General features: G+C 34.2%; 1 protein-coding gene across 1 annotated transcript in view; it reads right to left on the bottom strand.

The window, feature by feature from the left end:
- Nucleotides 1–14,062, bottom strand: part of RYR3 (ryanodine receptor 3) — a 201,952-nt gene that overhangs the window by 56,701 nt on the left and 131,189 nt on the right. Inside the window, 10 exon segments of the mRNA XM_032112924.1 lie at nucleotides 1,236–1,317; nucleotides 2,249–2,487; nucleotides 3,510–3,570; nucleotides 4,262–4,311; nucleotides 6,584–6,705; nucleotides 7,308–7,375; nucleotides 7,686–7,801; nucleotides 11,871–11,994; nucleotides 12,166–12,241; nucleotides 12,671–12,733. Coding sequence (XP_031968815.1) covers nucleotides 1,236–1,317; nucleotides 2,249–2,487; nucleotides 3,510–3,570; nucleotides 4,262–4,311; nucleotides 6,584–6,705; nucleotides 7,308–7,375; nucleotides 7,686–7,801; nucleotides 11,871–11,994; nucleotides 12,166–12,241; nucleotides 12,671–12,733 — 1,001 coding nt within the window.

Below are 14,062 nucleotides of genomic sequence, written 5' to 3'. Positions count from 1 at the left end.
CTGATCCCTCTTCCTTTATTCTAAGGAGACGATTGCAGTAGGCAAAGGTGATGCTGCTAGCATCAATGTTTAAGGACATTGTCCAGTGCTTACATGTTTTGCCAATCAAGTGGAGGCCTGTGCTGTGAGCTCTTCTTATTCAAAGGCAGCTCAAACACAATCATGTTTCATTTCCTGTGAGGAGACCTGATTGCTAGTTAGATAAGGGTTAAGGCACTTTCTATTTTTCCTATCATATCTATGTAAAGTAGCATTTAAGATTTTGAAGCCCAGAAAGAGAAGAAGGAGAGTATAGCTTTGTGATTAGTGATGGATGCATAAATGCCTGAATGAGAGCATACAACTTGTGCACACACGTGCATGCATGCAGAGTGGGACGAAAGAGCTGTTCACCAGACAGCTCCTGCATTTTGTATGAAAGAGTTCTGAATAAACTCTGGAAGAAGGAAGGAATTGGAGACCAGCATTCCTCACACTAGGCAAAGCATCTACTAAGACTTGCATTTCCTCCAGTTTAGTCTCTCTCCCTATGGATCTTAAACTTTTTATCATAAGAAAGGCAAGGAAAATTGCCTAACCTAAAACTTTCAGAAGTATAAGGATGGGTTATCCTTATCTTGTTTCCTGTCTTGTGATAGACAGACCAGCAATTAGTGTTCTCTTTTCTGAGCTAACAGATACAGATTTGATCCCCTTTTATTGGAAGAACGGGCTTGAAACATAGCGTAGCAACTAGATGCTTAAAGGAATTACAGACCTTATCCTTTTTAAAATAAAAGTAACTAGTGGTTTCTTAATAGAGTTAAGGGTTGTCAGAATACTCTACATATCCTCAGGATTTTATGCTCAGGGTAACTCTTTTGAGAACTCTGTGCAGACTTAGGTGTGAAACACATGCTTCCTACTTAGTACTCAGTCTACTTACCACAGCAATATGTGGTAGAAAAGCTTTGAAAACCTAATAGCAACCCAAAGAAAAATTTAGCTTTTTCTATGGGAAAAATAAACTCCCTGCAGATACAATGCCATATGCAGGATGAGTTATTTACTTTTATTGAGGGCTTTTTTCCCTGTGGAATTGAATGCTAAAGTATAGGCAACTACTTTTAAGGGAACATGTATTTTGAACATCTCTCACTCTTTCAAATTCACTTTTCATCCAAACTGCTTTATTACCTAAGCAACAGACTCCTAAGGAAGAGAAAATTTTGCATGCTGAGTTTTACACTTAATACCTTTCAACATAGATGTTCTTTCCAGTTCCAAGAGAATAGAGGCTACAAAGAATTCTGTAACATGAAACTTGTACATCACCCACTAGAGGAAAATAAAAATACATTATCAGTATTTCTTCAGCTAAGGATTACTTTTCAAATATCAAACATCTTTTTTATGCAATTTGTTAAATGGTGTCTAAAACTTTTAGCACGTGTATCACTGAACATTCTGACTGTCTGTACTCCACATGGTGTTTACCTTCAGTGTCTCTAATACCTGGTCTATCATCTACATTCATTCCAAAGCCTACCAAATCATTAGACATTCCAAGAGGACAGCAGATACTTGCTAATAAAATATTCCAGGTTATCACACTCACAGAGTACAATTTTAAGCTAAATGACATCACTCTGTGTGTCTAACCTTTAGGTACATGATCTTTTTAAAGAAAGTATTTTTAAAGAAAGTATTTTCATGGTTATCCATTTTTTAATTATGACCCAAATATATACAAAAATTTGGAACACAATTACACCCATTAGAAACATTAGAACATCAAAAGACCATTCAGCATATTGCTGAATCTTAAGGAGTCATTTCAGTATTTTTAAACTAACTGATGCTAAAAATAGGGAAAGTTTAAATTCAGAGACCTACAGTGGTTTTCCCATGCAAGAGAATATCCACAGGGAACTTATAGCAAGTTGTCTCCGTTAATATAGTGAAATACAAATTTTGCACAGAAAACTAGTCTCATCCACACATTTGTTAAGAGACCACTTAAAGGGCTATTTTAATTTCTCTCTCAATGTTTGGAGAAATATTGTACATAATTAACTTTAAGCTTATTGAATATTATTTTTAAACATGTACTAGAAAAAGGTACTATGCTGCTAATTTCAGAACTAATGCTGGAAATGTGAATGTTACTGAAAACAGAATTTCATCCTTTGAATCCATGCAGTCATTACTAAAAAGCACTTGCAGCAGTATAACACAATAAAATTTAAAAATAAAATAAAATACTTACAAAGTAAATCTATTCCAAAGTGATATTGTGAAATATGTTCAAAAATTGATGTTAAGATTGGTAACAATGCTACTGTAGTATAATTTATATTCTGTGAAACACCCTTGATTTGTGTTCGTGAATGAGTAAATTTTCCCAGTTTAAGATTTTCTGAAGTTTTTTCCAAGTCTTCAGCTGCATTTTCAAAAAAGGCACGCAATCCCGCTTTAACAAGCTCAGATCCTGATTTCATAACAGTTCTGAAAAATAATAAGGTAAAATATATCAACTTTGTATTGATATTTAGTAGTTGTATAGAGATACATGGACATGTTTGTTACATTCTGTCAGTCTTTGAAGATACCTACACCTATCAGGGAACATCACATTAAGAAGAGAAAAGGCCACTTACATCTGCCTAGCAGTATAAGCAACAATTATCTTTGAGCATTTAATAAAAAATAACAAAAATAAAGATCTTGATCCATAGTCTTGCCTTTTCAGAATTTTGTGATCTGCTTTCAAATAAGATAACGCCTTCTCAGTAAATGTCGTAAGTCGTGAGAAAGCTCCTCCATAAAATATGCTCAAAAACCCCCAACTCATAATCCCTGTAGTCTTACAGGAGCCACAGTTACTAGGTGTGTAAGTCAGGATACTTCAGAGCACCATAAATCTAGAAAATACAACTGCAATACTGGAATCGCAGATTTTTTGCACATTTCTCCAACACCTTAATGAAGGTTCCAGGGTTGTTCACCAGTTCACAGTAAATTCATTGTCAGGCTGCTGTGTAACTTAGCCAGGCCAGAAAACAGCTCAAATTAGAAAACAATTCTGGCCTCTGTTTTAATCTACATAATAATTTCAATGATAAGCTCTAAAAGTTAGCAAATATAACTATGCCCACATATTAATATACTCTGCATAATTCTAATTACAAATTTTCCACTATGAACTAAAATTTCTTTATATCTGCAGGTATCACTACTTTCAGTTCCCATGGTTGTGTCATTTACATCTCCCCATAAAGTCTTCAAATATGCTTGGAAAGGATGACAAGTGTTTTCAGTGTTTGAATGACAGACATTGAGCAGACAAATGTAGATGAAAAACTTTAGACAAAATTTGCTAATACAGAAGGCAATATCAGAATTGTTGATGCTGTTAAGATCATTGATTACAAATAAAGAATAAAAAAATACAGAAACAATCCAATTGCTTCTGAAAAGCTCTGTGAAACATTCATAGTTTGCAGTTAGTACAAAAGTTGCAAACTTACCGTGTGTCAAGAGACTGAGCTAAGATGTGCAGGCAGTTCACCATTGTAGCAGAATCACTGCCTGGTTAGAAAGAGATACTATGAGAGCACAATACCACAGAAAACATAGCATCATCTAATGATCCAAAATGTCATTATTGGAGAGGCACAGTTTAAACAAAACATTACAAAAGTCTCCCACCTTGGGTCACTGGAGAGAGAGTTAAGTCTGGTTCTGGGACTAACTTGCAATTTCTTAAGTCAATTTCCATATAAGAAATAACAGAATAACTAATGCCTACTTAGGGCACATTTTCACCACCTAATCTAGCAACATTCTGAACTCTGTATCTTGCAGTACTTATACTTCTTTTACAATTTTTTTACCAATACCTTTGTAGGAGGTATATTATTTTTCCCTACATCCCCTTTATCTATTGAGAAATTAGTCTATTGTATTCAACAGTTGGATGACAGAAATCAAAATAATTACCATAAGATTACCTTTGAAAAACTAAAAGTAACTGCAGAGCATTGATTTTTTTCAAGGTGTCTGGAGATACTAGAATGTGCTATTTCTTCCTGCTTCAAAACTTTACACATTCTATTAGGTGTTGGCTTCAGAGCCATGTTCAGTGCCCTCACTAATTTCACTAGGAGCTTATGGAGCATTTAATAGAATTCTGTCTATACTTGTGAAAATCTTTAGGTAAGATAGAAACAATGGTTATGCATTCTTTAATTTTTTACCAAGCTCTTTCTTAACAACTTACCAAAAAGTGAGATCCTATGTCTAACAAGAGCAGCTAGTTTGCAGAACAGGCTAAAGTAGAGAAGAACAGAGAGAGCAAAACAAGATAAGAGATAAGACAAAGATGAAAGATTTATTTGGAATGTGAGGTAAAGAATAGTAGGAATATGAAAAGAAAACACAACAAAGTTCCTGGAAAGCATACTTTGAGTGATACATGATGATAACAGTCAACTGCATTAAGCAGAGTGACATTTTGAAGGTGCTGAGATCTCTCATTTTCTATACTTCACCACTTCAGAGGTGTCTTGAAATCTAAAGCTTTCTTTTGACAGTGGTTTTCAACAATTGCATACTATATGGCTGAGTCATTCCTTATGGCTATTATTTCTGAATAAGAAAATTTTTTGGTAAGAACAAGAAAAAATGAGAAATATTTTAGTGTTTTACTTGGCATTCTGCAGGAAATGAATGTTAAAAAATCTTCATACTATTTAAAATAATGTTCAAGGACATCCTTTGTAAATAAATAAATCTGTGTTTACCCTCTGATGATGATAATACGAATCCTAAATATAATATAGACTAGAAGAGCTTCTGGCAAGTATTTCAGAAACTTGCATATCTAACCTACCTGTCTAAACAGTAGGATAATTAAGAGAATATAGCATAGAATAGATTAAAGGGGCTATTTTAACAAAGACAGCTAGACAGGCTTGCATATAATTTGGGCCATACTTTGCAAATGGAATTAGGACTTAAGAAAATGAAGCATATACCTTACGACTTGGTATGGTCTCATACTAACCACAGATTTTTATTGTTACCTTCACAATGGTAAGGAGATACTATACTTCCTATAAGATGAAAATGGCAGATAGTCACATCTCTCAATGAAGGATGCACAAAGAATTATAAGATATTTCTGCAGTTATACGAGCAGATATGTGTGCTAGACATCTAACTTCTTCATGTGCCTTTGTAAAGCCACTTTGTACAGCCCTAGAACGCATCCTTATACCTTCATTAAGCTAACCTGACTGACTTTAGGGAAGTAACAGGAGTATTCAGAGAGGAAGCATGAAACTGAAATGAAATTAAGTGACACTTCCATCCTCCTGAAGCTGAGCTGACTTTCCCAGCTCCTGGAGGACTATCTTGCCCATTTGTCTATATCTGAGAGCTGAGTAAAGCAGAATCTTGGGGATTTACCACTCTTACACACAACTGCTACACAAGGACTACCACCCACAAAGATGGAAGCAAAGGGTGATAATAATTTAGAGAAGTGCAAAAATGTGTTGAGAGATAAACTGAAGAATGGAATCTAGGAAGTCGAGTCCTAGGCCTTATGTAATAGGATCTTATGTAATAACATGTAAGTAACCTTTACTTTCAATTTTTATATCTACTTTCCACTGGAAAAAGCAGTTAACTCTGGTCAATGCAGTGAAGGAAAGTAAAAGAAATCTGAGAAACTGACAGCTAAGCTAAGAAAGCAGGAGAGTAAACCAGTTTGAAATACTACAGTACAAAATTTCCAAAAGAAAATAACTAGCAGCACACCTCAAGGGCAAGAAAAAATCCTGGCAAATTAATAAATTGCAGTCATAGTTAAAACACAATTAAATATAATTTAATATTATTTTTACATTTTAATTGCAGAAAAGAGAAATTAATATTTTCATATAGGTAGCACGTTATAACTTAAAAGGCAATTATTTTTAACGGAGTTTTCTAGAATAACTTTGTGTCAAATGGCTGATTCCATCCCAACAGAACAGACATGCAATAATTATTAAATTCCAGTAATACTTGTGCAGGGGCAGAAGTGATTTTGTATAGAGTCCACAATTCCACCTAAAAATCTGCCTCGTGGTATTTTTAACATTTTTTTATAGCTGAAAATTTAAATAAATGTGAGACCATTTAAATGAACCAACTGTGAAAAAAGCTTCAACCAGAAACTGCCACCAACAATGAAACAGAACCCCATCAGACACTAAGTAATTCCATTGCTCACAGAATAGTTGATTGGTATTTCAATGTTATCATCTATAATTATATATTTTAAAATAAATAGTTATGATATATACTTAACTCTAATTATGTGTATGTGTGTATATATATATATATATATATATATATATATATATATATATGTAATAAGGAATAATAAAATGAGGAATTCTATTCACTCACTACCATTCTCATACAGAATAAAATATTCATTTTCCAGCTGAGGAAAGTGTGCTTTTGAACTATCTCTTTCTCTTTAACCTAAGAAGAGACCTTTAGTTATCTGTATAAAACCCTGCTGTGGACATCTTAATTTTTTACTTACCTTGCTACCATTTCCTTTTCCTTATTTGATGCATATCCACTGCTACTGAGGGTTTTTGATGGAGAAGACAGGAAGTAGAGGCAGTGATTTGTAAAGTACTGATCAACTAATGGTAAAAGAACCTAAGAAATACAGATACAAAATGCATTTTTTTACAGAGAACAATGGTAAATGTAGCAGTAATGCTCTGATTGCTCAACGCTCATTAAAAGAATTTTAGTTCTGTAACAATTGCATTTTTTTTTTCAGACACAAACTCATGCAAATTAAAACCTAAATTCTTACAATTTTATTCAAAATCGCATAAATAATAAACAGAGTTACACAGATATCTGCTTCGGATCTAATACTGCATAGGAATATTTCTTTCTGCTAATTAGATGATATGCACTTCAGTGCTATCTTGTAGTAAAAAAAAATCAGATAAAATTTATATATTCAGTAAGAGCATTTAATATCACGTAATGAATAAGGCGCCTTTTAATTTTTATGTTCCTTCTCATACAGAAACAGATACATTGAAGTGTTTTGAAATATCTGAATCCAACAAATATACTGACATATTTTTGAAGATATTTCAAAATATTTGGTAACAGTTTGATTAGTTATCATTAAAAAAACAGAAAAGATCTATTCCTATTATATGAAAAGAAGTCTAACATTACAAATTTACATATTCTGTGTAGTGGAATGTATATGAACATTACTTGAAATAATCACTCACTTTAGCAAAGAATTTTATTTCTTGGTCATGTGGAGATTTTTCAGTTTTTCCACTGGTTACAATAGCTTCTGCAAGGATACAGTAAAGGCAGACACAAATAAGAAGCTGTCTAATAATAAATAACACAATAGATCTTTCAGATAGACTTGCAAAATTTGTTTTGCGCAAATAAAAATAAAAGACCAGAAGCTGTTTAACTAGTTACAAATAATAATAGTTACAAACTAGTTTAGCTAGTTACAAACAATAATTTAATCTGCAAATTAAAGGATGCGATTTAAGTTTCTTAAATGCAATAAAGCCAGTGATCACTACAAATGTAAACCTATTAATCCAAATATCAATAATTATATTTTTAAAATAAAATCTGCAACCTACCCAAATGCGCAATAAACTCTTGAGCAGAATCAACATATTTTAAAATTTTCTTCAGAAACTTAAAGGCAAACCTCTTTTCCATGGATGAAGCATCCAACTCTGTGTCATTCATGCCCCTGTTTTAGAAAGGATTAAGAGAAGTAGCATTGATGATGGCAGCAGTACAAATGATGGCAGTGCTCTGAAGCATGTCATGCCTTATCTTTTTATTATTGTAAATTGTCATAAGAAGGAGAAAATTACCATGGTAACTCTTAGTTATCAACTACCTAAGAAGAAATAGAGAAACACTAACTGACTTTAATAAGAGGTATAATAGCTTATGATTAAAGTATCCAAAATATACGTATTTGAGGATAAGAACTTTAGAGTGCTATCTTATCGCACAAAAAAGCTAGGGTGCATCTGAATCCAACAAAGTAATGCACTGGTCACTCCATTTCTGCTGCTGGCACATTTAAGTGCCAAGTGTTTGGGAAGTCAGCAGTTGCATCTTTATAAAATCACCCCAAGTACTACCCTTCATTTTATTAATCACTGTTAAACATCATTTATCCTTGAATTTTATGAAGGAAAGAAGCCAAAATGACTTCAACTACTAAATGAAAACTTAAATGTTAAGTTACAAACTATTATATTACTGAAGTATCTGAAAGATTTCAACAGTATACAATAATTTCTAAGGAGGCATGTATTATTCATTCTTTAAGATAAATTCATGACCTAAATCATGGCTGGTACATACAAGATATTAAAGATCAGGTCGCTCAGAACCTTGTATGATAATGCATTGAGTAGGTTCAAACATCAAAATTTCAAAATTACTCTGGTGACCCTATAATATTTGAACACCCTTACCATGAAAAAGTAATGGTGAAATATTTTCATATATCTAACTGAAATTTCCTTTTACAACTTATTACTTTTGAGGGGTTAGTGTTTGACCTCATTTTCTCTATAACCTAGCAGGAAGCAGTTGAAGACAGTCGCAAATCCTATTGTAGCCTTCTGTTTTTAAACTGAAAAATTTCCAAGCACGCCTCAGAGCCTCTCCTGGCATGACATTGGCATCCATCCACAGAGCACCTCAGTGGCCTCCCACTTGAGCAACTTTGTTCTCAATGTCTTCCTTAGCACTGCAGAATCAAAAACGGGACAACATACTCCTGATAGAACCTCTTGATCCATCAACCTGCAGAACACACTCGCTGATAAAGCCTAGTACACAGCTCTTATCACCACAGGGATGCATTCCTGATTCGTGTTCAGCTTGCACAATTCAAAGAGCTTTTCTGCACATGTGCTCTCAAGCTCAGCTTCCCTGTTCCTGGGATTATTCCATCCCAGGCATTTACCTTTGCTCAACCTTATAAGACTTCTGTCAGCCCATTTCTCCAAACCATCAAAGCTTCTCTGAAGGGTAGCCAAACTCTCCAATTCATTGCTAAGAAAGGGTTCATTCCACAAAACTGCAAATGATGCCTTCTGTCTTGGCATCCAGGACAAGAACAGGGATTTTTTTTTAATTATCCATTTGAAGTCACTTAATTTTATGCGTTTTTAAATTTATTTTGTTTTCAAACATACTTGCTTTCACAAGTCATTAATTCTTTCATCTTCATTTCCTTGAAATTCTCTTATATATTTGTTTAGTTTGCAACTTCTTCATAGTCTCTTTATTACAATATTAAAAAGACTAAACTCTGCTTGAGATTTTCCATTGATAGATGGTCAGTTACCCGGGACATCTAACTGCTTTATCAAGTGAGGAAGTAACTGAGTGACATTAAGGAAAACCTCTACTTAACCATAATGGCTACTTCATCTGCTTCTATACAGACTCTTCAAATAGTAGCCCTTATCAGTTAGAGAAAATAACCTGGCCAAAGGACATGCAGAGACTACAGAGGAGCTGAACAGTGTGTCAGAAGTAGGGAAGAAGGAAGGAACTGGTAGTTTGTGGCACTGAGGCAAAAGCAAGAAAGGAACAAGAAAAAGGGGAAGTTGTTGAACTCACTGCTGTGGTATAAGAAAATGATCATTTGTACTGAGAGCCCTTACCACTAGTGTGGGAGTAAATCAGGGAGAAAAAATGGAAGATTAGACTAACAGTTTAAAAACAGCTATGAGAGAAATCCAAGCAAAAAAAAAAGTAATTCTGGGAGAAGGTTGATGCAGCAGAAATTTTAACAATAAAAAAATCTAATAATAAAATATATGTTCTTGACCATGTCAGGACACAGTTAAGAGGAAAGGAACCATTATAGTCTGGGGGAACACCATCAGAGAACCGAGGAAGATGTTCCAATTCCATTTTAAAACACAAATTTGGTAGGATTCGAACCTCCCATCTTATAGTTTAATTTGGAGAAAAAAAAATTCTATTTCAAGAGTTCTAGTTTATATACTTTGATGACCCCTATTAATTTATCACCTGTACAATCAAAATATTTAGTATGAATTAACAGCTATGTACACTTGAGAGGCATCTTCTGCTGCCCCACTCTCACAAAGGAGACTAAGAATTTATCTGCATACTCAGTGAGGTCACTAAATATTTTCTTCTTGAGTTTATAAGAAGTCATGGTTCCTAAGAGATTACACGCACTTTCCTAAATATTGAAAAATGTTGGTAGGTCTGTGAATTTAAAAAGACAACATCCAAAGATCTTGCAGAGATTTAAAGGTGCTTAACGAAATACCATACTGTTTCTAATATGTAGTTGAGTAAGGTCTGAGATTCATCTGTATGTCATAAACACACAAAGTATTTCAAAAATGTTCTCAACAAAGAGCAAAACCCAAAAACAGAGGCAGATGGTATATGTAATGTACACATGCTGTTCCGCCTATATGTTTCCAATTATAAACAATTCCTATGTTTTAACGAATAGTCCAATATTTTCAAGAATGACATCTTGAAATGTGATAATTGCAATGAGTACTTCAAAAGGTTTATATATATATATGCATATATTCATCTGAAGAAAACACTGAAAAGAGGATAATCTTGATTCATCCTTATACAGACAATCACTGCTGACTCTCTGCCCATCTCAATAGAGAGTTTGAACATGCTTTTTCAAGTTGACTTGTCCTGTGTGTAAACACTGAAATACTGACTTCCTAACCCAAACACACACAGCTGCAAAATTTGACGAATTCTATTGGTGTTTCAGAAGATCATTCATTTGCACTAAGTAAACCAGGTTTTCTTATTCAATGGCTCTAAAGCAACTATGGAGATTATAAATATATTTGGTGGCATACCTACATTTTGGGTTCAGGCTGAGAGCCTACATATATGGCAGGAGAGAATTTTACTCTGTAGTAATACAGAAATGCATACTTAGAACTGTTTTCTCATCTCTTAGAAATGTTATTAATTGTTGAAGCCAACAAAGTTACCTTTTGCAGATCCTAAAAATTGATTTTTATAAATTTCTGAGTATGCTTTCAGTAGGGACACAGACTTGAAAAGTAGAAATAAATGAAAACAGGTAAGATCTGATTCTATGCATGTACAGAAAAATTTGTTCATTAATAAAATGTAGTTTACAAAAATGCTTAATGCCAGCAAATTGAGGTTTCCTATGTGCTCAGGTGTTTCACATACAGGAAAACAGGAGAGTTATAGTATAGTAATTCACAGTTCTATCATATAAATCCACATACTACAGTAAGAAGTCCTCACTTTGAGACACAGCATTCAAGTTACAGTAAAACTAAGGAAGTCTGTGCTTTTGCTTGAGTAGAAGTTAATGCCCACGAAATAGAAAATAGCCACTTTGTCTTATTACTTTACATAACTCAAAGCAGTATTTTTTTCAAAAACTGGATTAAAAAGCAGTTTTACATAGATATGTTTCAGTATCAGACCTCGAATTAATTTTTCCATGATCCTTACTGACACAGCTGGCTGCTAATTTAGACATTTTAAATTATTTTCTTTTTTAATTACACTACTGTTGCATTTTGTATTTACTATGATCACACACTTACTAAAAATGTTCCCTGAATATGCTGTTTTAGAAGAGTCTTTCTGAACATAAAAATAACTCTGATTCATAGAAGATATGCCAAATGGTAATTATGTTAATAACTGCCAGTCTGCAGTGAGATAAGATTAACATGCTGGTTTGTGCACTGAATGCAAGCAAGCATCTGAAAAAAAGTGCAACTTACCGAGATATGATTATACCATTGACTTGAAGGAACTTAAACAGCTCTTGTGCCTTTTCACGGTCCCGTGATTTCTCCTTGGCTGTCAATGTGTCATAAGGCACCAATAAAGGATGACTACCTCCACCTTTAGTAAGTTGAAAGAACTGTAAGTTTTTCTACTGTAAGATTTATTCTGCTTCACGTACAAAAGGAGCTATTAATTTTTGATTGTCTTACACTGTCATCTTTCAGATTGCTTCTTCTCCCTCATTCTCCTTGCCTTTTTTTTTGTGTAGTTTACAGGATTGTGGCTTACCTTTGCTTTCCAACTCCATTTTCTTCTTTTTGGCCCATATATTATGGTAGTTTTCTGCCATTACCTCAACCATTCCCTACATTACCATCAGAAAAAACAAGATGCAAGATTAGGGGGCAACTAAAAATTCTGTAATTCTACATCATTTACAGTCTTGAGTAAAGTCTACTCTCTTGTGATAAAGAAACATCATAGTTAAGTGGGATTTCTGTATTCGGCTATTCTTTGAAGTCAGCACAAGCACATATTATAACACACATTATAACATGCTGTTGCCCCTTCCCTAGATTCATGTTTAATTTTTTCTGGGAACTCAGGAAGCACCAATGGCATGAACAGTAGAAATTTTGTCTTTCAGTATGTAAATAGCATGCACCTTTCTTTAACAGCATATCATAACTACAGTCACAAATACACTCATAAAATCTAAAAAAATTCAACTTGTTGGTAATAATAAAACCAAATACATTCATTCATTTCAGCATAATATAGGCAAAATACGAACCTGAAGCTCCCTAGAAAGTGCCACATTTGAGAGATCAAGTGGTGTTGGGCTATACCCGTTTCCCTGCAGCAGGAAAAAAATATTTTCAGATAAAATAATTTCAGATAAAAGAACCAAATATTCAACTACAACATCTCTGTCATTGATCTGATTAGAGTAACACCACTCCCAATTTAATACTTTCTTGTAGAAACCGTGTTCGCCTATTGTTTTGGCAATGTACTGAAGGCTCAGGATGATTGAGAGTATGTTTGCTGGTGTGGAAGCATGCAGGTCGTTGCAGATACTTAGATCTCTCTATAAACAACAAGTGGCAGGCTGCTAAGATCTAAGCTTTTAGCCTAAGAGAGGAGACCAGTCATGAGACACAAAAGATGTGCCTTCAAAACATGACAGAACCATGTGGGAACAGCCTGAAGGAACCCTGCGCTAAAGATGAGACAATTCAACAAAAAGATAAATTATTTTCTTGGGGAATTTATGGACTAAGAAAAAGCAGGAGTATAATATACTAACACAATCTTCAACTGGTTTAAGTGAGAAAGCTCCAGTTCAAAAAACCTGTTAGAGGTGCATGTTAAATATGAATGGTTACATGTAAATCAGTGGTTTCAAACTTGTACTCAAGTTAGATATGTGCTGAAAACTTCTACTCAATCATGTCTTTATCATGCATGTTCTTGGGAAAGAAGGCCCAACTGCAGAACAACTGCAATTCAATTGGCTGGAAGCAGAGAGTCCAGAGACAGAAGAATTTCCTGTAAGGGAGTGAGGACTGCTGAAGAGGTAAGAAATGGTGAAGTACTGTCTTGTAATGGAGTGCTCAGGGGCTGCTTTTCATAAGCAAAAACTGGTCCTGGGGAAGGAACCCAACACAGACTTATGGTGCCAGGTACTGATGCTCGCAGGATCAGTGCTGGTGCAAGTGTACATAAGGAGTTAGTTTGTGACACACCTTTGCACACTCCTTCCAGGACTTGTGCCCAATGCACTGCTTATTAACTCTCACTATATTTATGTACAAATGTGTGTAATTCACCTCAAGGGGTACAATAACAATCCTTCAACAACTGTTATAATTTCAAACAGCTTTCCTCCTCCAAGACAAATGGAACACCAATCTCAACATGGGATTATAGAAATCTACAAATGGAGAAAAATCTATCCTCACATCAAAATGCTAGGTAATATATAATTATGGAAAATTTTGCCTATAGATTAAAAAAAAAAAAAGCATCAAATGTACAATCTCATTTGTCAGTCATAATTATAATCTTAACAAAAGCCCATGTTAGGCTCTTCTGTTTGACCAAAAAAAAAAAAAAAAAGAGAACTGCTAGTTTTATTTATTATAAAATAAAAGACTTTAAATTCTTTGTCTGTTTTCTTTGA

This window comes from Corvus moneduloides, chromosome 6, assembly GCF_009650955.1.
Source record: "Corvus moneduloides isolate bCorMon1 chromosome 6, bCorMon1.pri, whole genome shotgun sequence".
NCBI lineage: Eukaryota > Metazoa > Chordata > Aves > Passeriformes > Corvidae > Corvus > Corvus moneduloides.
This window is presented reverse-complemented; position numbering and strand designations above follow the sequence as displayed.